The 23618-nt window shown below is 39.9% G+C and overlaps 1 protein-coding gene and 2 long non-coding RNA genes across 3 annotated transcripts; all 3 read right to left on the bottom strand.

Moving 5' to 3' along the window:
- Nucleotides 1–398: 398 nt before the first annotated feature.
- On the bottom strand, nt 399–3844 carry LOC125004026. The gene is made up of 4 exons (XR_007112303.1): nt 3528–3844; nt 3252–3382; nt 3035–3136; nt 399–1691 (listed from the first exon to the last, which is right to left on the bottom strand). It is a non-coding gene; the product is annotated as an uncharacterized LOC125004026 (long non-coding RNA).
- A 9048-nt stretch (nt 3845–12892) lies between these two features.
- On the bottom strand, nt 12893–16041 carry LOC125004024 (C-type lectin domain family 4 member M-like). Its single transcript, XM_047578348.1, has 5 exons — nt 15888–16041; nt 15397–15582; nt 14717–14856; nt 14495–14595; nt 12893–13444 (listed from the first exon to the last, which is right to left on the bottom strand). The coding sequence occupies exons 2-5, from the start codon at nt 15548–15550 to the stop codon at nt 13300–13302; spliced, it is 540 nt and encodes a 179-aa protein (XP_047434304.1). The 5' UTR covers nt 15551–15582; nt 15888–16041; the 3' UTR covers nt 12893–13299.
- Nucleotides 16042–19925: 3884 nt separating this feature from the next.
- LOC125004027 lies at nt 19926–23496 on the bottom strand. The gene is made up of 5 exons (XR_007112304.1): nt 23128–23496; nt 20875–20973; nt 20639–20786; nt 20157–20301; nt 19926–20026 (listed from the first exon to the last, which is right to left on the bottom strand). It is a non-coding gene; the product is annotated as an uncharacterized LOC125004027 (long non-coding RNA).
- Nucleotides 23497–23618: the final 122 nt, after the last annotated feature.

Genomic DNA, 23618 nt, shown 5'->3' with positions numbered 1-23618 from the left:
TTCCACAAATTCTTGTGGTTGGCTGAAACACTTTCAACATGATTTAAATATCTGTCAGTTATCACATTTGAAATAAAAACGGAGAGAAAGGGTTAGGGTTAGTATATTGACATGTTTTTATTTGTTTGGATTTTGACTTGGGTTTTGCTATTTTAAAATGCATGAAGTGAAAGAGAGATGAAGGTTTTTGTAATAGTACTGGCAAGAATTTAAAACTACTTTCACCCCTGTATTGTATATATTGTAGCGACTGGAGTCGCAACGCTCCTGAATGGACTGCTCCATTTACGATGTTTACCCATGATGCACTGTGTTCAGGAAATGTTGTGTTGTTGCCGGAAGTTTTTTTCATTATGTTGTGTTAGCCTATACTAAAGTTCGCCGAAAAGAGTGCGGCTAGTTACACTAGCTCAGTGTCTGCTTGAGAAGTTCCTGCTCTGTGTTAATGAACCACTGTTCTGGTCTGAGGGAAGAAAGAGCACCTAGCACTCTCACGGTTTAAGATGGGCCATCATTAATGCAAAGCAGAAATGTTAAGCATGCTGTTTTTGCTTTGTGCATAGGAGTTATCGGTTATTGGATCTATCGGATGTGGAATGCCGTTGAAGGCAACTGGTTCAGCATACCGCATGCACACGACATATGAAGAATTTAATACTGAGTGATCAGGGTAGTTAGCTAAATTGTACCACATATTCCTCTGTACCCATGGGCTCTGTCAGCTCTTTCTGTACGTTTAGCCTGTGATATCTCAGGAGGAAGTATGTCGTCAAATCAAAGAAACCAAATGACTGGAATAATAGTAATAATAATAATCATGTGAAAGCCAATGATAACAAATTTAGTACATGAGGTTTCATCACACGAGTGTCTTGTGGCTGGAATTCTCACAGAGTCCTTGGTCCAAGATGATGTGTATATTACAAGCAACCGAGCAACTGTGTGCAGAGAGCTTATGTTATCAACGCTGGGTTTCTTCCCTGTTATTATCTCATCAGAGACACTGCCTGTGGTGTGTGTGTGATGTCAGAAAGTGTCTATCAGCTCAGGGATCGTCTGGCAGTGACTGTGTGAACTCATGTGGCTCTTTCTGCAACATTTACTGCGGTGTGTGGAGTTAGCAACACTAGGAACGGACCTTGCCCACATTTATTCATTTTGTCTGCAGTTTTATCAGTTATTATATAAAAGACACACACACAAGATTGCAGATATTATATATCATGTTTTAACCATTTATTGCAGCAAAATGCATTTTTAGACAGAGCCTTCATAAACAAGAACACAACAGTAAACAAGCAAAACATGGCACGCAACAGTAATACAGTGAATAGATAATGATAATTCTATCACCTTTCTAGTGGTGGTCTGCAGGACAGCTCATAGACTTGTTATCAAAGGTTATAGTTTATTTGCAGTTCAAATGGTGATAAATTAACTCATAACAGTGATACATCAGTTAAAAAGCTGCATTTGCTTAGAATCATTTTGGCAGTTTCAGCTTAAATTGATGCGTTGTAATACTCTGATGAGTTTGAAAGTTGAATCATGGAGTGAAATTTTTCTCACAGATCCAGTAGGTTTCACTGTTGCATGTGTTATCATTCCACCTGGCACCCAAGCTCAGAAAGACTATTTCTACACAATCTTCATCTCCTTTGTCATCGTTTGGCTCACCAGGGCCCCAGGAGCTGTAACAGAAAAGATTTATTGTAGGTGATTCTAGGTGATTGCAGGTGTTCAGCTGCTGTTTTGCCTCTTGATCTTTTTCTTTATTAGTGCTGCCTTGCCAGGAGTGGCTACCTGGCTGCAGTCAAGCTCACTGACCAGAGGCCTGTGTCATGAAGTAGGATTATGGACTTAGCGAGGTAACTTCAGGTTTACCCTGGGTTTTCGGTATCACGAAACTGGATTCATTCTTATCGAGGTAAATTACCATGGGAGAAATTTGGGAGAAATGGGAGTAACCCCGGGTAAGTTGAGCTCGCTTTGTGATACAGGCTTCTGGTCTTACCAACTTGTCCAATTTGATTGTGTTTTTACTTTTGTTGTATCTCCTTGGTTGTTTGCATCCCTCTTCCTCTCCCCAGCCCACTTTCTCTTAATTCTTTGTGACTGGAAGTGGTTTGCTTTATAAAATAAACTTGCTATTGTCCCACTGTAATAAAAAGACTTGCCCACTTTTACAAATAACTTGGTGTTCCTGTATTTAACTATTTCTCTTTTTAGACACTTCCAGCTGTTGACTTAAAGTTCAATAAATTTGTATTCTTTTGGAACCATGTCTCTGCCTCCAGTTTTGAACTTGTGTTGCCGCCGTCAGTAGTTTGTCCATACAGTTGGACTATTACACTAGACTATATTATATTTCCTGGGGTGAGACTCCCCAGTTGGTGTCGTTGGTTGTGTTAATCTGGTGGCTTGCACGCGAGCAACCTCCTCCTCTTAGCTCTGCCACATTTCAACTCATGTCACAACGGGCAATGTCTTAACAGGAAGATGGTGTAATCAGTAAACTCTTATCTTCCGACTGACCGAAACAGAGAACGAGACGCACCACTGGTTACCCACATTATATCTCTGTTTTAGAGTTGAATATAATCTGATTACTGGCTCCACCCTTGGCCTGCAACATGAGAATGCTGAGCATCTTTTTTGGTGTTGTTTGTATTCCACCTTTATCTGTAGCCAGTGCCTCACAGAGAGTCAAACGTTTTCTTCTTCAGAAATAACTATACACAGATTTCTCAATCTACACATTCTGAATATAGGCACATAAAGAGATTAAACTGTTTGATTATAACTATCAGAATCATTGACTGAATGGTGACTAATGAATTAATGAATAGTTCACATCACTTGAACAAGCTATGACCTTATGGTGCGTCTGAATCCTCTAAAGACATGCCAATACTAACTGTTGTTGATAAATATGGTATCCATTTTTTGAATTACAGATACCATATACTGGTAATATGCTGTTTGGCCACAGCACGTCATTTCAGGAGGAAAGATAAGCAATGTTTGAAGCAACCTTGTGTTCAGTGGAGTCCCATCCATCCATTTCCACGTCCCCTCTGTCTCCTCGTCAGTCAGTCCAATCCATGCACGCTTTCTGAATTTTTCTGCAAAATTTCTTGACAGAGAGAACCAAACTGTCATCACAATATCAAAACAGAAATAACTAAACAGTTTCTCAATTTCTGTGGCATTCACTCTTTACCTCATGCACAGTTTCAGAAAGCACGCACCTGTTCTTCTGGGCTGTTGATGATCAGCAGGTCTGCTCCTCTCCGCTGACAGTCATACCTGCTTTCATTCCAGGACTTTGTGCTATCAGAAACATAATAGGCACTTCCACCAAAGCACACCCAGTTTTGTCCTTGATAAAACAAACAAAAACCAAAAATCAAAAAACAAACAAACAAAAAAAGGCTATCAGTCAACCCTTGTGGAATAAATTAAAAGATTGTCTTATTTTATGAATTCAGTGGATCAAATTAAAACCATTAGCAATTATTTATTACCTTGAAGCGGCACTTGGCTTTCAGGCAGGCTTTGATAACAGTTCTGCAGCTGTTCTTTCTCTGTAGTCAGTCTGTTGTATCTTGTCTGTAACTCATTCCTCTCTCGAGTCAGGTTGTTGTAACTGGTCTGCAACTCATTCCTCTCTCTAGTCAGTCTGTTGTGTCTTGTCTGTAACTCACTTAACACTTTGTGGGGGAAAATTAAAAATATATATGTATATTAAAAAAATCAACCAAAGATTTTGCGACCCCCTGCTATACATTCACACGCATTTTTGCGTGTGCTGGCACGAGGAAATGCAAATATATTAATTTAGCACAGGCGAAGCGATTTATCAAACCTGAAAGCAATAATAATAATGATGATGATATTATTATTATTATTATTATTATTATTATTATTTGCATGTTTAATACATAAGTACGTACTGTGCCGTGGTCTGCAATGACTCTTCTGTCGGTCCTCCATCAGTTTTATTTACAGACGTTTTAACATGAGCTGGTTTGCCCTCTGTTCTTCTATGTTACAGATACCTTCTCCTACTGTCAGTGATGGACTGGCCATACAGCAGTGTGGGCAAATGCCACACGGGCGGCTGAGCAGCTCCGCTCCACGAGTACATTTATGAACTGTAGGGGCTCGGCCTCGTGCGTTGCTCCTTAGCCCTAAAAACTATGTTTTTATGAGTTTAAAACTCTTTTTGTGTGAAGTATCTTGTAAAAACAGCCTGTCCCTCAGTAGGATTTTTCTACTTTCACTTGTTGAGGACTAAATAAATATAAAGCCTCATCTCATTTTACCAATCTTCAACTGATTTTATTCTGATCAGAGGATTTTTGGTGGGAAATCTTCATTGTTCATCAGCACACCACTATCTGAACTCAAAGATTACAGAAGAAACAAACAGTAGGATTTTGTATATGCTGTTAAGACCAAACATGGTAAACAGGTTGTAATGTGTGCACATTGTGACTATAAAGATTACAGTGACAGCTCTGAGTACCAATAGAAGAAAGGCTTTATATAAATAGCAGACCATTTACCATAAGTAGAACTAACACCAAAGCATTCAAAGAAACTGAGGTTTTACTATTCTGCTTACATACATTTTTCTTAAAAAAGAAGTCACTGTGAGTTGGTTTTAAATTATCATATTAATCCATGAAAAAAAGTAACACCATTAGGATTCTCACTTTAAACATGCAGGAGTTGATATTTCATAGTAGATCAAATGCTCTGAATATGGATTTAAAACCGTTTTAAGCTGCCCTTGATATGTCAGTAACAGGGTTAATGAACACTCTGACATGTGGATTAGATCTGAAAAAAATACTTAATAACATATTTTTTGGAAATAAGGATGTACTTTTTTTTTTTTTTTTAAACAGGGACTTAAAGAGTTTAAACATTACAAACAGGAAGTGACATGTTTTCTTATAGAGACCCTGAACAGCAGATGTTGTTATTGTTTCTTTTTAGAGTTAAATCTGAACCTCAAACTGTTGAGTTGTAGGAGTTGTGTCTCACCTGGAACTGCAGCATCCTCTTGTTTTTTTAAACTCTTAAATGAAGCATCAGGTTCTTCATATTCCCCCATGATCTCAGGTTCTTCTTCACGAACAAACTGAGTCATGTTTTCTGTTTGTAATGCAGGCTTATTGTGGATTAGTTAAGGCAACATTTTATCACTCACCCCTGCTGTGTGCATTTTCGTTGCATTTTTATCCTTCCTCAATTTGTCACCTGTTCCTTCTCACGCTCAACAACTTCTGCATTTGAGGCTTTGACCAAATTCCTAGTTAGTACCTACCTACACATAAATGAGAATCAAGTTTTCCTTACTCATGAGCTCCATGACATATAGTGTTCGGACACCCACCCCATGCATTTGTGAAATATTGCATTAAGAATCACTCTCTTTTCTTTTAGTACAGTTACAGACAAAATACTAAGGAAATCCTTAAACAGCTATTTAAAATCTAAAATTGATTGCTTCCATAAAAATATATAAGAAATTTTGAGTACTGGGTCATTTTGGTACAAGTGATCCACTAATGTAGGGTGTGCTTTTTATTAGAAGACACATTTTTCTGTTGCTGTGCTTTGTGTCTATATAAAGCCTGTACATTTAAAAGATCTTCAGAGACAAAAATGGCTAAAACAAGGGACCTAACGTAAGAGACAGACCTGAAGATATAGATTCTCTGCCAGGAAGAGTACAGCTGCCATCAGATTGCTGGGAAGTGCAGATGCAGTCCTTCAGCAGTTGGATTTACTCTGCTGAAATAAAGACGAACCAACAGCTCGTACAGAGGGTGGTAGACGTTTGCCAATATCCTCCTGTCCCCTACCACCTCCACAGGATTGAGGCTGCAACCCAGGACAGAGCCAGATTTCCTCAACAGCTTGTTTTCCTCTCCGCTGCTGTGATGCTGCTGCTCCAGACAGGGAGCGGTCTTCATCTAAGCCCTCCTTTTGTCCTTCATATCAGGGGTAATTTATTGTTGGGAAACAATCCTGATGGGTATAGTGAGGTGTAACACAGCTGGTAAGACTGTCAGTGTTCTCCCCGTGGTCCTCAGACACAAACACATCCCACATAGCGGCGTCAAGACAGTCCTTTAGAGTCTCCTTCGACTCTTCGGACCAGATTCTCCATGTGTATGTGACTGCTGGTTGTCTGTGTACCAGTGGGTTATACACATGGAGAAGGTACACCAGGTCCTGATCAGATCTTCCCAGAGGAGGGAAGGGGGATGAAGTGTATGCGTCTTTAAAGTTGGCGTAAAATAGCTTGAGTATCTTGATTCCTCTGGTGTGGCAGGTGATATTTTGCCTGAATGGTGGAAGTGTAGAGGTAGGAGAGGCATGGTTAAAGTCCCCGGTGATTAAGAGGAGGGCTTGTGGACACTGTGCACAAGCATATGAATGATCCCACTTTGGGTCATTTCTACTTATGGGCACACTCCTGTCTCATCAGGACACTTCAGTGATTAAACCTCTGTTTTACCTACAATGGCAAGTCTGAGTGTTAACTAGGAAGAAAATTTGACCCGGAATATAATCACAGTTGACCCGGCTCGACCTGGGTTTCTGACTTGCCTGTGGATGGCCGGAACACCAAGACCACCATCACTTTTGATGAGTCAGCAATTGACGTGAGAGTTTATTAATCGGCTCACCTTCGTTGTGAACAGGAGTACCGCGTCGACTTGCTAATTTACGATGACGTTGATGTACCTGCCTGTCATATTCTGATTTTGTCACCGGACGGCCTTTCAGACTGTGTTATTCTAGAAGCTCCAGGGCTGTGAGTAGCTCAAAAACAGAGCAAAGTTTGGTCTACTCTCATAAGAGACCAATCTAAGAAGGGTAGAGATTGTTGCCCACTTTTTCAATCAAACACATCAAATGTGTTGTTACCTGACCGTTAATGGAAGCACATAGGTGAATTAGTCCTACGTTGTTTGGGAAATTGCACTGGGGAATCTTGATGTGAACTGCGCATGTGCAGCTGTGTTTATCCAGCTTGTATAGCAATATGGCACACTTTTTATCAAGCATGGCAGTGCATGGCAAGACCTTGAGTTCCTCAAGCTGCTCTGCATCCGTGGAGAAGAGGAGATTTGGTGCACTTAAATGTGTAATGATGACATTATTAAAGTCCATAATATTGCAAATATTAAGTGTGTGTGCGTGGTCCTAGAAAGAATCACCATAACCAGTGTTGCACAGTGGTAGATCCAGAAATCTTTCATTGGGGAAAACCTTTAGTGTTGGCTGGACAGGTTCGTCAGTCCTTGATCTGGAGAGGTCTAAAACAAGAAAAAACACACAAAAAAGGCATCACAGGCATGTCATCAAACATCAACAAGTTTTAATAATAAAAATACTTCATCTTTGTCTTCGTCTTCATCAGCTTATCCGGGTCCGGGTCGCGGGGGCAGCAGCTTTAGAAGGGAGGTCCAGACGGCCCTCTCCCCGGCCACTTCCACCAGAATCCCCAGGCGCTCCCAGGCCAGATGGGAGATATAATCCCTCCATTGCATCCTGGGGTGACCCTGAGGCCTCCTACTGGTGGGACATGCCCGGAACACCTCTAAAGGGAGACGTCTGGGGGGCATCCTCACCAGATGCCCGAACCACTTCAACTGACTCCTCTCGATGTGGAGGAGCAGTGGTTCTACTCTGAGCTCCTCCCGAGTGTTCGAGCTCCTTACCCTATCTCTAAGGCTGAGCCCGGCCACCCTACGGAGGAAACTAATTTCGGCCGCTTGTATCCGCGATCTTGTTCTTTCAGTCATCACCCAAAGCTGAGGACCATAGGTGAGGGTTGGAACATTGATCGACTGGTAAATTGAGAGCTTCGCCTTTCTGCTTAGCTCTGTCTTTACCACGACGGACCGGTTAAGCGCCCGCAACACTGCAGACGCCGCTCTGATCTGTCTGTCGATCTCTCCATTCTACCCTCACTCGTGAACAAGATCCCAAGGTACTTGAACTCCTTCACTTGAAGCAGGACTTCCTTCCCGACCCGGAGTGAGCACTTCTCCCTTTTCCGACTGAGAACCATGGCCTCAGACTTGGAGGTGCTGATCTTCATCCCAGCCGCTTCACATTCGGCTGCAGTTCATCAGCAGTTCAATGACGCTTAGAGGACCACATCATCTGCAAAAAGCAGGGACAAGATCCTCTGATCACCAAACTCGACACCTTCCACCACCCGGCTGCACCTACAAATTCTGTCCATAAAAGTTATGAACAGAACTGGTGACAAAGGGCAGCCCTGGCAGAGTCCAACCCTCATTGGGAACTAGTCCGACTTACAACCGGCTACAGGGACTAAACTCGCAATCCTTTGGTACAGGGACTGAATGGCCCTTGGCAAAGGGCCATCCACCCCATACTCCCGGAGCACCCCCCACAGGATACCCCTGAGGACATGTCGTAGGCCTTCTCCAAATCCACAAAACACATGTGGACTGGTTGGGCAAACTCCCATTTCCCCTCCAGCTCCCTAGTGAGGGTAAAGAGCTGGTCCATGGTTCCACGCCCCGGACGAAAACCGCATTGTTCCTCCTCGATCTGAGGTTCAACCATCGATCGGACCCTCTTTTCCAGCACCTTGGCGTAGACTTTCCTGGGGAGGCTGAGGAGTGTGATCCCCCTATAGATGGAACACACCATCTGGTCCCCTTTCTTAAAGATGGGAACCACCACCCCGGTCTGCCACTCCAAAGGCACTGCCCCCGATGACCATGCAATGTTGCAGAGCCGTGTTAACCCAGACAGCCCTACAACATCCAGAGCCTTGAGATACCCAGGGCGGATCTCATCTGCTCCTGGGGCTTCACCGCCAGGTAGTTGCTTCACCACCTCAGCAACTTCTGCCCCAGAGATTGGATGGTTCAACCCCGGGCCCTCCGGCTCTGTTTCCCCTATGGAATGCATATTGGTGGGATTGAGGAGCTCCTCAAAGTATTCCTTCCACTGCCAGGCAATAGTCCCAGGAGACGTCAGCAGCTCCCTGCCCCCACCAAAAACGGTGTGGGCAAGTTGCCGTCTTCCGCCCTGAGACGCCGGACGGTTTGCCAGAACCTCTCTGGAGCCGTTCCATAGTCTTCTTCCATGGCCTCACCGAACTCCTCCCATGCCCGAGTTTTTGCCTCAGCAACTGCCCTGGCCGCAGACCGTTGGGAAGCAAACCTTTCGTCCATCTGGGTGAACTCCAACATCAAGGCAGAGAGTCTTGGGGCAAGCAAAAAGCCCACCCCAGCCCTCCGCCTCTCACCCAGAGCAACTCCAGCATAGCAGAAAGTCCATCGATAACGCTCCACGTCTTCCACAAGCTCCGGCTCCTTCCTGAAAGTCAGCCCTATCAACCACCCATTCCAGCCATTTCCTGTACTGTAGACCTACTCAGTGCTACATGCCCAGCATCTTGCTGCTGAACCCAATTGGTGCTATGGGTCTGTATGTAAGAGCAGGTTCATAGTTTTTCTGTTATTCTCTCTCTTCAGATTAAATTTGAAAACTGTTCTGCAGCTCTTTTTTTTCTTCAGTCATTGTTGTAACTGGTTTGAAACTGGTCCATCGCAGTTTCAGACCAGTTACAACAACCTGACCAAGTAGCATTTGAATGTGTTGACCACCATCTCTTACGCTGCACTAGACTGGTTTGAATCATATCTGTCAGACAGATTCCAGTTTGTCCATGTAAACAGCAACTCTTCTATATATACCAAAGTAAGCTATGGGGTTCCTCAGGGTTCTGTGCTAGGACCAATATTATTCACATTATACATGCTTCCCTTAGGCAATATTATTAGAAAGCACGGCATAAACTTCCATTGCTACGCAGATGATACCCAGCTATATTTATCCATGAAACCAGATGAAACTAATCCGCTGGTTAAACTCCAAGCATGCCTTAAAGACATAAAGGCTTGGATGACCTGTAATTTTCTACTTTTAAACTCAGACAAAACTGAAGTTATCGTATTTGGCTCTAAACATGTCAGAGATTCATTATCTAATCACCTGCTTTTGTTGGATGGCATTACCTTGGCCCCCAGTACTACCGTGAAAAAACCTTGGCGTTATTTTTGACCAGGATATGTCCTTTAATTCTCACATAAAGCAGGTGACCAGGACTGCTTTCTTCCACCTTTGTAATATCATCAAAATTAGGAGCATCCTTTCTCAGAGTGATGCGGAAAAACTAGTTCATGCATTTGTGTCTTCCAGGCTGGATTATTTTAACTCATTACTGTCTGGCTGTCCAAGTAGCTCTTTAAAAAGCCTCCAATTGATTCAAAACGCTGCAGCAAGAGCACTGACAGGAATTAGCAAGAGAGATCATATTACTCCAGTATTAGCTTCTCTTCATTGGCTCCCTTTAAAATCTAGAATTGAATTTAAAATCCTCCTCCTTACATACAAGGCCCTGAAAGGCCTAGCTCCATCATATTTGAAAGACCTCATTGTACTATACTGTCCCAACAGATCACTACGATCTCTAAGTGCAGGTCTACTTGTGGTTCCCAGAGTTTCTAAAAGTAGAATGGGAGGTAGAGCCTTCAGCTATCAGGCTCCTCTCCTATGGAACCAGCTCCCAGTTTGGGTTCGGGAGGCAGACACAGTCTCTACGTTTAAGGTCAGGCTTAAGACTTTCCTTTTTGAAAAAGCTTATAGCTAGGGCTGGACTTAACCATCCCTTAGTTATGCTGCTATAGGCCTAGGCTGTAGGGGGACAATGCACTGAGGACATGTCCTCTCCTCTTTCTTCTCTGGCTCCTGTCCTCTAATATCTTATCATTTTATTTTCTATCTCTTATAATTTACTATCCACTGTGTCTTACTCTCTCCCCTCCGCTCCCCTCCCCCTCCATCATCTTGTGAGGGTCTCTGGTCTGGAGTGCTGAATATCTGACCTGTGGAGTTCTAAGCTACATCTGCTGCTGTGGCCTCATCAACCAGCCCAGTCTTCATGGTCTGGATTGCTGTGTATCAGACCTGTGGAGCTCCATAAACTACATCTGTCCCAGTCATCATGGCCTCCTCCAGTTGTCCACTCCTACCTAGATGAACAATTCACCAACCTGCCCATGATTCCTGTTATATTCACAAACTGTCAAAGATCATCAGCTATGTGTTATATTACTAGACCCTACATGTTTCCTTCCGCTTGATGTACAGTATGTATCTATGACAGAAGTTTGTTTATCTTGTTTCTCCTGCTCTTCTTTTCTCTCTATCTTCTCTGTTTCTAAGCGGCTGGCCTGCGGCAGATGGGTTCTGCTCTAGGTTTCTTCCTGTTAAAAGGGAGTTTTTCCTTGCCACCGTTGCCCTCAGGCTTGCTCTGGAGGTTGCAGGCTGGTTTTTGTGAAGCGTCTTGAGATGATTTGTATTGTTATTGGCGCTATATAAATAAAACTGAATTGAATTGAATTGAATATATAGTAAGTGTGTATTTCCCAGGGTGGCATTGTCACATCCAGTGTCAGGGGCATATAGCTGTCCCGGTCACATTAACAAGCTCAGCTATTAAAAATAAAATAGGAAAGAGTGATGAGTCCAGCGATTAGAAAGAGACACATCAGAGCTAGAAATACAGCAACAGCTCTGCAGGAACTCTTCTTCATTTTTACATTCAGCACAAGAAAAAATCAGCCTTTAGCCTAGTCCTGGAACCTTTTGGTCTGACATCAGGATTGTAGAGACCAGGAAGAAACTTTAGTACTACAGTATGTTCATGCTCCATAAAATGGAGAATGATTAATTGAGGGCAGCTGTGGGTCAGTGAATTGAGTAGGTAGATGTTACATACACTACTGGTCAAAAGTTTTAGAACACAATGTCTTTCTTTTTTTTTTCTTTTTTTATTGAAATGTATGCATTTCAATGTGTCCTTTTACTCTGAAATGAAAGCATAGACCAAATAAACAACTGAAAAACTGAGTTAACATGTGAACACACTTGTGGCAGTTGAGGTAGTTCTGGTACAGTTTGGACTAAACTTTGGGGTATTATCTTGCTGTAAGATGAAACCTGACCAAATATACCAGAGGATACTGCATGCTGTAAAAACGTTTGACCAGTTGTGTACATTTTTTGATGCTTCAGGGGGGCTTTCTGTTGAATGCATCGTATGAGAGACGGAAATTATGGTAGAGCTGAGAGTTTGCTGCCTATTATGCAGCGTCTGCAATATTTAGTTTCATCTAAACAAAGGAAGTACAAGGTTCAGCAGTGCCATATATGGAGTTGTTTTTCCTCTAGAGATAGTCACTAGGTGTGAATAAGTCCTCTTATCTTGTCTATCCTGACAGTTATGGCACATGCACAGAATCCATCACACAATCCAAGTGTACCCTTCTATGTGTTCCCACAGACCTATACTTATCTAAAAGAGAATACAAAGGACATATGAGATTATATAGAATATTAGTACATTTTCATAACAGTGGTGGAAATTGCTCATGTGTTTGTTCAAAGTCCTTGCCTCTGCTACTGATGTCAGGGACTCCAGCTCAGCCCCTACAGAACCTGTCCTCGCACAAGTGCCTTTGTTCTTAATGCTGCCCAGTACACCACAGCATGGCAGAGGGCACTGACAACGATAGTCTGGTAGACTTGAAGGGCCTAAACCTCCTGACGAAGTAGTATATTGTCTTCTAACTTGTATACTGTGTTTGTGATCAAGCTGTAGACCCAGGTACTTATCGGTGCTCCAAGTATTAGACTTGGAGACATATAAAACTGTCTCATCACAAGGCTGAGTGTAATCATGTCTACTTAGGAACTCCAACTGCTGAATGATGGATGTGATGGAAAGTTCAAGAACAAAAGGTGAGTATTTTGGGCAGATATATTTATTGGTTTTAAATATAGTCGCAGATAATATAGAATGAAGCTACAGTGAGATCAGATTAAACATCCCTAGTATACCTTTTCTGAACACAGCTAACATTTCAACCACAGCTAAAGTGAATCCACTTAATGACCTGGCACAAAGCAAATGGTTTACTAATGTATTTATGGGGATGTACATCAGATTTACCAACTAAATTTAATGATACAGTAAGAACTGTTTATTTTTGACATCCTCTCCTGAAGAGCTGAATGAAGATGAACAATCATTCAGAGAGAAGAGTCTTCTCTTCTTTACAATCAATATATTACAGTTAAAATAGAGTCTATAACTATAACTGACTATCAAGACAAAGTCAACTGAACCTATTAATCTCTGATTATACAATCTACGCTGGTTCATAGAGTCAGTTTCTTCTCACAGATCCAGAAATTCTTTTTGTCACATGATTCATCATTCCAGTTTCTTTTCAAATCTGGTCTATGTATTTCTGCACAGTCTTCATGCTCATTTTTGCTGTTTGGCTCCTTGATGTCCCAGTAGCTGAAACCATGATAAAAAATGCAGTTTTTCTCAGAACACACAAAAACGCACAATGATGGACATAACTAAACTTACTGACAACAACTGCGAACAACAAGGATGACAGGGTGGACAGTTTACAACAAAGAGACATCATGAGTGTGGTGGTGCAGGCCACGTGTTTTTTTTTTGTTTGTTTGTTTGCTTGTTTTTAGGAAAAGAGCCTAATACTAGCCTTGAAGCATGGTGGTGGACATGTGGGTTGCTGTCTCTGGGACTGGACCACTTCCATTCATTGACTTAAACTCTACATTCTGCTTGAAAATCATGTGACGCCGTTTGTTTGAAAGTTGAATTTGACCTGTTGAAAGTTGAAGTGGATCTTTCCATAAGCAGTACTTACAAGCACAACTTAGTGGCAAACATCTTGTAGTTAAAGCAGTGCTGTAAAAGTTGTGACTTTTTTTCAGCAGCTGATATAAAAGACTGGAAAACAATTAATAAAACGCACACGTATTATTCCTGATAAAGTGGTATTGGTGTACCACTGAAGAATATTTATACGTAGACATCAAATGATATATTAAGCTTATTGTATTACAGATAATAGTAATAGTAGTGTAACTATAGAAGTGATTTTAGAATTTGTACATGTATTGTTATCATGCAAGAGGGAGGTTAGGAGTGAATAAGATTTTTTCACTTCTTCCTACTCCTTTTTGAGCACAGGTTTTAAGCATGATCACTCTCCAAAAGTGTTGTTGTTTAAGTAATTTTTTTTTTCTTTTAATTTGGATTTTTTTCCCCCTTATTTTTAATTCTTATTTTTTTAATTCTGTTTAAAATAATCTTTATTTTTGTTTTATTTTTTAAATGTGGCTGCAGTGAAATACAAGAATAAGAAAGTCTCCACATAATGACATGAATGACTTAAAGAAAACTTTGTTCACACACTGCACTAATTCTGAGCATTTGGTACATTTCAGTTGCAAGGCTGTCCTATGTACAGTATGCACAGGGTGGCCGTGGTGCATCTTATCAGTTATATCATGAGAAAAGTAATATAGCAACCTTGTGTTCAGTAGAGTCCCATCCACCCATTTCCACGTCCCCTCTGCCTCTGTGTCAGTCAGTCCGATCCATATGGACAGTCTGAATTTTCTTGCAAATTCCTTGTTCACGGAGAAACAAACAGCAGAGTAAAAAAAAACACAGTTATTACAAAAACAGATGGTTGATTTGATCTCAACCTCTGTGGCATTCACTGTTTCACACACATATAAAGAAACACACCTGTTCTTCTTTGCTGTTGATGATCACCAGGTCTGCTCCTCTCTGCTGACAGTCATCCCTGCTTTCATTCCAGGACTTCATGCTACCAGAAATGTAATAGGCACTTCCACCAAAGCACACCCATTGTTTTTGTTGACAATCTGTTTCCCAAAAAGAAAAGAAAGTAAAATCAAAGATGATGCTTACAGACTGTCAGTGCATTTTAATGTTTTGGTGGTTTGCTGATTGTCCTTCTTACCATGTTATTTTTAACCACAAAGATAGTGCTTCTGTTGAGGTAATTACTACACCCTCTGATGGTTTACTGTTATGTTCATCTTCATGAATACTTATGCCTAGTGGCCATATGTATTCTTAGCTGTGGGAAGCCAGCCAATTGCATGACAAACTCTGTCTTTAACACTAAAAGAGATGAAAGTTTCTCTGACGTACTTTTGAGATCATCCCTGCCACTTCATGTGTTGAGGTACTGTGATACTCTTTTGTTCTTTTGTGTGATTATTATGTGTCCAGAATGCTATCTTTCAGACAGTTTCCACTTTGGATTGTTTCAAAATCAATGCTTTGGATTGATAGTAGGTCTACCTTAAAACACTCCATCTGTACAGTACAGTACAGTACAGTACAGTAACAAACTCACATCCGTGAGTGCTGTATTAGATTAGATTAAAACTAGTTACCTTGAAAAGCTTTCTGAAAATCCATTCTCTCTTTGGTCATACTGTCTAATAGTTTTTGGAGCTGGGTTTGTTTTTCATCCAGATTCTTGTTAGTGGTCTCTCGCCGGCCTAGTTCTGCTGTCAGGTTGCTGTAACTGTTGTTTAACAGAACCATGTTCCTTTCACACTCAGAGTTTCCTTGGGTCTCTGTGTTTGGTACAAGAACAATAAATGAACAGGTACTATAAATACACTTAGCTGTAATCTATAAAGAATATGCTTTTTTTTTTATCATTAATACTGACACACTATATTTCACCTAAACCAAAGTGCCACTTCAGCTGCATCTGTTTCATGCTTCTACGTTTACATTCATCACTCATGACAGTTTTCATGCATTTTGTCTGTTTCAGACTGTAACCTTGTCTCATACTAAACAATAATCTAACACAGAAACTCTCGACAATACAGACAGATACAAGGTGATGGAGACACAATGTGAAGCTACTCACCAAGAGCCAGTCGAAGTGAAATGTTGAGAGCAGCTTGAAGGATACATAGAAGTCCAAAGCTCACAACAACAAATCTGTATTGGTTTCTTCCTGAGTGCAGAAATCAAAATACAGTGATGTGAAAAAGTGTTGGCCCCTTCCTGATTTCTTAATTTTTGCATGTTTGTCACACTAAATCTTTCAAATCATCAAACAAATTATATCAAATATCAGTCAAAGATAACACAAGTAAACACATAATACAGTTTTTAAATGAATGTTTTCATTATTATGGGAAAAACTCCAAATCTACCTGTGTGAAAAAGTGTTTGCCTCTCTTGTTAAAACACAATTTAGCTGGAATTGAACTCACACTTCAGTTCAATGTCTCTAGACACACCCAGTCCTGATTACTGTGACACCTGATCTCAGTCAAGAAATCACTTAAATAAGAGCTGCCTGACAAAGCGAAAAAGACCAAATGATCCTCAAAACCTAGACATAATACTGAGATCAAAAGAGATTTCTTTTTCCTTTAATAATAAAAACCTCCATTTAAAAACTGAATTTTGTGTTTACTTGTGTTGTCATTGACTAATATTTAAATTAGTTTGATGATCTGAAGCATTTAAGTGTAACAAACACGTAAAAAAAAATAAGAACTCAGGAATGGGGCAATACTTTTTCCATACTACTGTACAATATGGACTAACTTGTTTTAATGTGGAGACATGACAAAGAACACTGAAGCACAAAACTCAGAACACCATTTTTTTCACTTTGGACTTTAAGGGTAAATTATCATTTAAGGGTCATGGATGAAAAGTCACTGATATAATGAACAGTTTAACTGCAGGTGTTGTTTCTTTTAGAGTTAAATGTGAACCTCAAGCTGTTCAGTTGTAGGAGTTGTGTCTCACCTGCCACTGCAGCATCCTCTTGTTTTTTTAAGCTCTTTAATGCATCAGATTCCTCATATTCAAATGTGATCTCGCATTCGTCTTGATGAACCACTCGAGCCATTTTCCTACCTTGCTGTGATGAAAGTGTGCGTTAATGTGCCTTGCAACAGCACGATTATCTTTTGATCAGCTTCCGGTGTGACATTTACATAAGTATTTTTGGCCCAACTCAGCAGCAGCTTGTCATTTTTCTTGAGTCAATCAGCTTAATGCTACTATAAACTTTGTGGCAAGTTGATGGAAAATTTCACCCATGTGGAAAACCTAGTCCATGAAGTTTGACATGATGATCTTGACTGTCCATCCTAGAGATCTGCTCTAATAACTGCTTATTCACATCATTATTCCCTTATCGCTCACTGCCTTAAGATGTAAAATCAAAAAACTGTTTTAACCCTTAATAAAATCAATTTACGTACTCTGAATATTTGTCGTGAAAAAGGTTTGTCACCACAACACCACTGTATCATCTTAAGGTACAACTAGTACTCTTCACTGCTGAAGAATAAAGAGTTATCTCCAGTCTTACAAAGAAAGACACAGTATACGAGCTTGGTTGTGACTGTAAAACATGTGACTGTATGAGAGAAGAAGTATTGTATTTTTTGTGTCCAATAAGGATAAAATTGCAAGACACTCCAGGAGTGAGGCCTCAGATGGCATGTGCAGACAATCCAGACCCCCTAGAGGCAACATGTGCCAGGTCAGTAAGAACTCCCCTTGGAAGAGGCTTGGTCCAGAATATGTTTACTGCATGTCTCTTGGAGGAATAGAACACTGGGTGTGGTAGCAGTCCTCTACTACTTAGTGGTGCAGCACAACAAAACAAATGAGAGGTGGAAACAGAAAAGCAGAGTCAACATGAGCTGATGCATCCCCAACTCGATGTATTATTTTAGCTGAAGATCTAATGGTCCATAGTCAAGTCAGAGACACTAATGACAGGCCTGTGACATGATGTATGTCCGTTCTGAAGAACATGCGACCTCCACATCATCACTTTACACCTTGGTGCATTTTCTCCTGTGGTGTTAGACACTAACAATAGATACCAGCTGTGAACTGCTGAATTGTTTCAAAGCTGATTTCAAAGGATAATGAAGTGTAGTATATGGTCCTCTCGCTTTTCCCTTAGTGTCTCTTTTCTGTTTTTGGGATGTGTACAAACTTTAAAGGTTAAAAGGTCATTTGCCAGTTGTTAGTTTGTAAAACTACCAGACGTAAGGAGACAGGTTGAGAACCATATATAAGGAGACTGCAGGAGCTGAACGAGAGAAGGGATTCGACCATTGGCCAGAATTGCTCTGCTTTGCATATTACATAGGAAACAGATTTTTTTTCTTTTTCTTTTTCTTTTCCATTTACTGGTGACCAGATTTCTAAAAAGAAATCCTGGGATATTTACAACTCGGACATAAAAAATAAATAAATGAAATGTTATCAAGATGAAATGAAGAAACAGGGACAATTATGGTTTCATTTATTTTGAGATATTTATTCATATTTATACTGCTATGTCTGTAGTGCCAAAACCAGCGCGATCGACTACCATAATGGTTGTAGTCTGTGAGCAACATTTTTTCTGCTCATTCGTAAAACGTTAAAATTGGGGACACTTATGAGAACAGCTACAGCTGGGGGGCAGGTCATCCAAAACAGGGACTGTCCCCAGAAATCGGGGACGTCTGGTCATCTTTACCAGAGGGTGTGGCTGCTTTCTCCTCATCATTTGCTAACTACCCCGGTTTGTGGTTGTACTTCAGGTGGTGGAATAAATGTGTTGTGTTGCTATCCTAAGACATTACCTTTATTTGCATACCTTACATATGGGACAAGTTTGTTCCACAACCACCTTATGATATCCAAACTAGTTCCATATTATTGATAAGGAGCCTTGGTTAGGTGAGCTACAGCTGTGAGGAGGTCGACACACCGACATTTATTATTATTATTTACAATAGCTTTTTTCTTTTACTATGCATGTTACTTACTACTTACTTAATGAGCTGAAGTGGCGCTGAAGATTTGAAGCTTTGAAATGCGCTAATGACGCCTGACATAAGGCAGAATGGCTTGCCATTACGTTCAACAAAAAGATATAAACTCTCCCACTTTGTTAAAAACGTCCTGTGTTCATCTTCATGTGTCCGTTTTGCTGTGCATCTTTTCCCTGCCGTTTTGAGAGCGATCTTGACACAAATTGTTTACTCAAATGATCTTGCTCCTATTGTACTCGAGCGAAGCGAAGCGAAACTTCGATATGAACGTAAGTGCCGCATGGAACCGGGCAAAGAGCCGCATGCGGCTCGGGAGCCGCGGGTTGGCCAGCCCTGAGCTACTGTACATCATGCGACTAAGACGTCTGATATATATTTTATGGATTCATGGCACGAGCCTTATTATTTTTTTTTTAATTCAAGTATTATTGGAAATTATGTCAAAATGGAAATTGCATCTTATTTTAGCATGTATGTTGCTTTGAATGAAAAGGACATTTTGTTTTGAATAGTATACAATAGTATGGCATGTGGCTTGACTGACCTCAGTAAATGGACCTTTGACTTATGGAAAATTTTCTTTGTGGCCTTTTAAGATTTGTATTTGAGTACACCTGCCCTATATGTTATTGATATAGTCTGGCTTAGCATTGTGTTAGCAATTGCAGTTGAGGAAATGAACTTCCTGACTGTTCTGTCATTATCTGTCTGGATGCTGATTTATGGAGTCAGCTTCTTCTCACATATCCACATTTTTTCATGGCTACACAAGTCATCATTCCATCTGTATTGTGATTGGTAAATAGTTATGTCTGCACAGTCTTCATCTCTGTTTGGAAAACCATTTGGCTCACCAGGGCCCCAGTAGCTGAAACCCAAAAGGAAAATGGAAAAAAATATTTTCTCAATACCCTAACCCTAACTCTAACCCTAACAGTCACTGAATACATGCCCAAAGCAGAAATTAAATATTATCTTTCAACTAAACAGTTTACAGGGATAAGGTAAATGAATGTCACACAATGTTTTTGAATCCATCAAGTTTTCCAGCGCTGGCATTGCTTCTGTATGAAATACATAAAAATAGTAAATTTGCCAACCTTGTGGTCAGCGGAGTCCCATCCACCCATTTCCATGTCCCTTCTCTCTCTCTGTCAGTCAGTCCGATCCATCTGGACCTTTCGAACTGTATTACAAATTCCTTGTTGACAGACAGAAAGAACAGTCATCAGTATAAGAATAATAATTATTATTTTATTATATTTATATATATTTATTTATATAGACGATTCAATGATTTCAACCTCTGTGGCATTTACTATTTCACACACCTGTTCTTCTGGACTGTTGATGATGATCAGGTCTGCTCCTCTCTGCTGACAGTCACTTTACTTTCCTGCCAGGACTTTGTGCTTCGCGAAATGTAGTAGCAACTACCACCAAAGCACGTCCATTGTTTTTGTTGACAATCGACATCTGTGTATGAAAAATAAAAATGTATATATACAATATATTAAAATATGTGCCTCATTGTCTCTGCAGATGTCATTTGACCTTCAACTCTGGCTGAGGACCACAGGCCTGAAAAAAGAACATCTGAATAAGTGGACTATAAAAGAAGAAGTGAGCTTATCAGACTCTTTCACTGTGGCTGTACTTGTCATATGTGACATGGCCTAGATTCAAACCTCATTGTTGGCCCGGAGTTACATTTCTTTATGCGGTTATGTTCTCTCACAACTAAATAAAGAAACAGAGAATGCAGATGTGCTGTATTTGTCTCTGATGTTTCATTCCTGCAGACAGACTGTACCATCTGTGGCGCTTTGAATTGAGAAGAATTCTCTGTTTGGCCATGTCATCAAATGTCCTCTGCAGTTCAGCTTTCTCTCTGGTCAGGTTGTCGTAACTGGTCTGTAACAGGTCCATCTTCGTTTGCAGCTGAGAATTGCCTTGGATGACTGCGCTTGGAACAAGAACAAAAAATAAACACTCTTAACCAGCCACACATGTTCTGTTTGGGATCTTTTCACAAGGAAGTCCACTCACAAAATAATGCCATCGCTATGAATCCAGCCAGGAGAAGACACAGCAGACCCAGAAACACTGCAACAACTCTGTAAGAGGTCTTCTTTACTGATCCAGCACCTGATGGTAGAAGTCAACATTTGTGACTGAATATAGCTAATATTTTGTATTTTACATACCTGTTTTACACAGCAAATTCCCCTCCGCGAACCCCCCCTCCAACAATTATATTGACACCTTTTAAGTGTTATGGGGGTAACACTTGTGTAGTTAAGAAATAGTCTCTGAGAGTTCATTGCTAACACTACATAAAAGTGTTAAAAAAAAAAAACACTGGTTGGTGTTAGGCAGTGTTAAATTTAACTACAAGAAGAGTCAAATTTACACTAACTTAGTGTAAAGGTACCAACACTCGAAAAAGTGTTAAATTAACACTCTGAGGTGTGGACCCATATAGACACTTTAAAAGTGTTAAGATCAACTCTTACAGTGTTAATTTGGGTATGCTGATTTTACTGTGTACACAGCTTGAGATTTTTGATCATTTATGCAGCAAATGGTCATTAAACACAACAAATAGAATAGAATAGAATAGAATAGAATAGAATAGAATAGAATAGAATAGAATAGAATAGAATAGAATAGAACAGAATAGAATTTAGACTTGATATACTGCATGTTTGGTGTTTTTATTACACCACAAAACCTTTTTGTCACTGCTGTAAAATGATTTTCTGGAAAACTAACCATCCATGAAGCTGATCAATGTGGCCTGTATTTTGCTTAAAATGTGGTTTTCCTGCTCTGAGAATTGAAAAGGGCTGTGGTAAAATAGTCTAGTTCCATGACTATGCTTAAGTAGATTTTTTAACTTAATGGTTTGTGGACTGCACGGACAATATATTGTTGTTTTTTTGGTCAGGTGTTATTATTTCAATGTTAACAGGTTGTTATTCAGTCAGTGTAGATTATTATTATTATTATTATGTAAAGATGACACTGTGTTTCAACCCTTATCCAGTCCTCAGGCAATTTTTGCACATTTTGTTCAAATTCTATTTTTTTTCATTTGGTGCTCATTTTGGCTGTGTTACAGCTTGTGGCTTGAATTTCTGCAGGAACTCTTTTCTTTAGCTAAATGTTTAAAAATCCAGTGTCTTTTACGTTCACATGTCATACTCTCGTGATGCAAGAGACACAATCTGGATTATTTTCCATAAAATGGAATGGAATTGGATATGTCAAATATAAGCAATAAAACTGATTTGATTGCATGAGTGTTTTTTATGTAGTGTCCCTCTGGACTCCTTCATGGCAAAAATGCCCCATAGACTTCCATTATAACTACATTTTTTAATCTGGCTGCCATTCCAACATAAAACCATGCATTCTGTAATGTCTGTTCATTTAGAAGAAAACTAGTGATATTTGACATTATTTACTGTATTAGATCAGATTCATCATTTTCTCATTGTAGGTCAATGCATGAAATTCTTGTAAATTTCCCACTATTATAATGGAGCCATGTGGCTACCAGGGGTGCTGTTTATTTATTGGAAAATAATTCAGTTTTTGTCTTTTTTTTTTTTTGTAAAATAGACTGGCATTTAAAGGGTTAAAATCCTGAAAATTATTGAAATTTTGGTATTTTTGAGCAAGTCTGCAGTTGTTTAAGTGATTTATGCCACAAAGGTGTCCAGAGGGTGCGAAATTTTAAATGTGATACTATATACAAAATAATGATGCAATCAAATCAATTTTATTGCTAATCCTTGACATATTCAGAACTCCAGTTACTACCAAAGCCCCATCATCCTACTGCTTATTTTAAGAAAAATAATTAATTGTTTGTCTTTTTTTTAAGAAAGAAAGAAAATTAAAAAAAACGCATTTTCAGACTGGCATTAAGAGGGTTAAAATCCTGAAAACCCTTGCAATGTTGGTGGTTTTGAACAGGTCTGAAGTTGTTTAAGTGAATCATAAAAAAAGTAGAGGATTTTATGATGGTTTCTTTATGTATGTACATTTTTGATACAAAAAGTGTCTAGAGGGTAATAAATACCAAAAGTGTTCAGAGGGCATAAGGGTTAAATATTAAGATCAAACCATGACAACAAACCAGACTCATCACTGTTCCTCAGGTTTTTTTTTTTGTTTGTTTGTTTTTTTTAGTTGTTTTAGAAAATGTAGTTCTTCCTTCAAACCTGCAGTCAACATCTTATTATACAACAGTTATAGTATGAGTGTAAACCTTGTTTATGTTGTGTTCATTACCTGAGACAGCAGCTCCACTCCTGTTTGTCTCCAAAGTTTGAATCACATCTTCATTATTGTAAATATTTTCAGATATTTTCCACCCGCCAGGATAAACCGATGGTCCCGCATTGACATACACTGATCTATGGTGTTGAGCTCTGTCACTGGTTCAGTCTGTTCAGTCTGGTTAAGAGGTCTCTGAGGATATGAAAGTTTAGAGCGCGTGTTGGAGGGTTTGTTTCTTCCAAACCACATTCGCATGAAATGAATTAAAATGAGTTTGACTTCACTGCCATAGGGTGACACAGTTCGACCCAACTTAGGTTAAAAAAAGGTAAGAAGTAAATAAATAAGGAAACAAATGATAGATAGATAGATAGATAGATAGATAGATAGATAGATAGATAGATAGATAGATAGATAGATAGATAGATAGATAGATAGATAGATAGATAGATAGATAGATAGATAGATAGATAGATAGAAAAACCTTCTCTAAACAGAGAGGA

Source organism: Mugil cephalus, chromosome 2, assembly GCF_022458985.1.
Source record: "Mugil cephalus isolate CIBA_MC_2020 chromosome 2, CIBA_Mcephalus_1.1, whole genome shotgun sequence".
Taxonomy (NCBI): Eukaryota; Metazoa; Chordata; class Actinopteri; order Mugiliformes; family Mugilidae; genus Mugil; species Mugil cephalus.
This window is presented reverse-complemented; position numbering and strand designations above follow the sequence as displayed.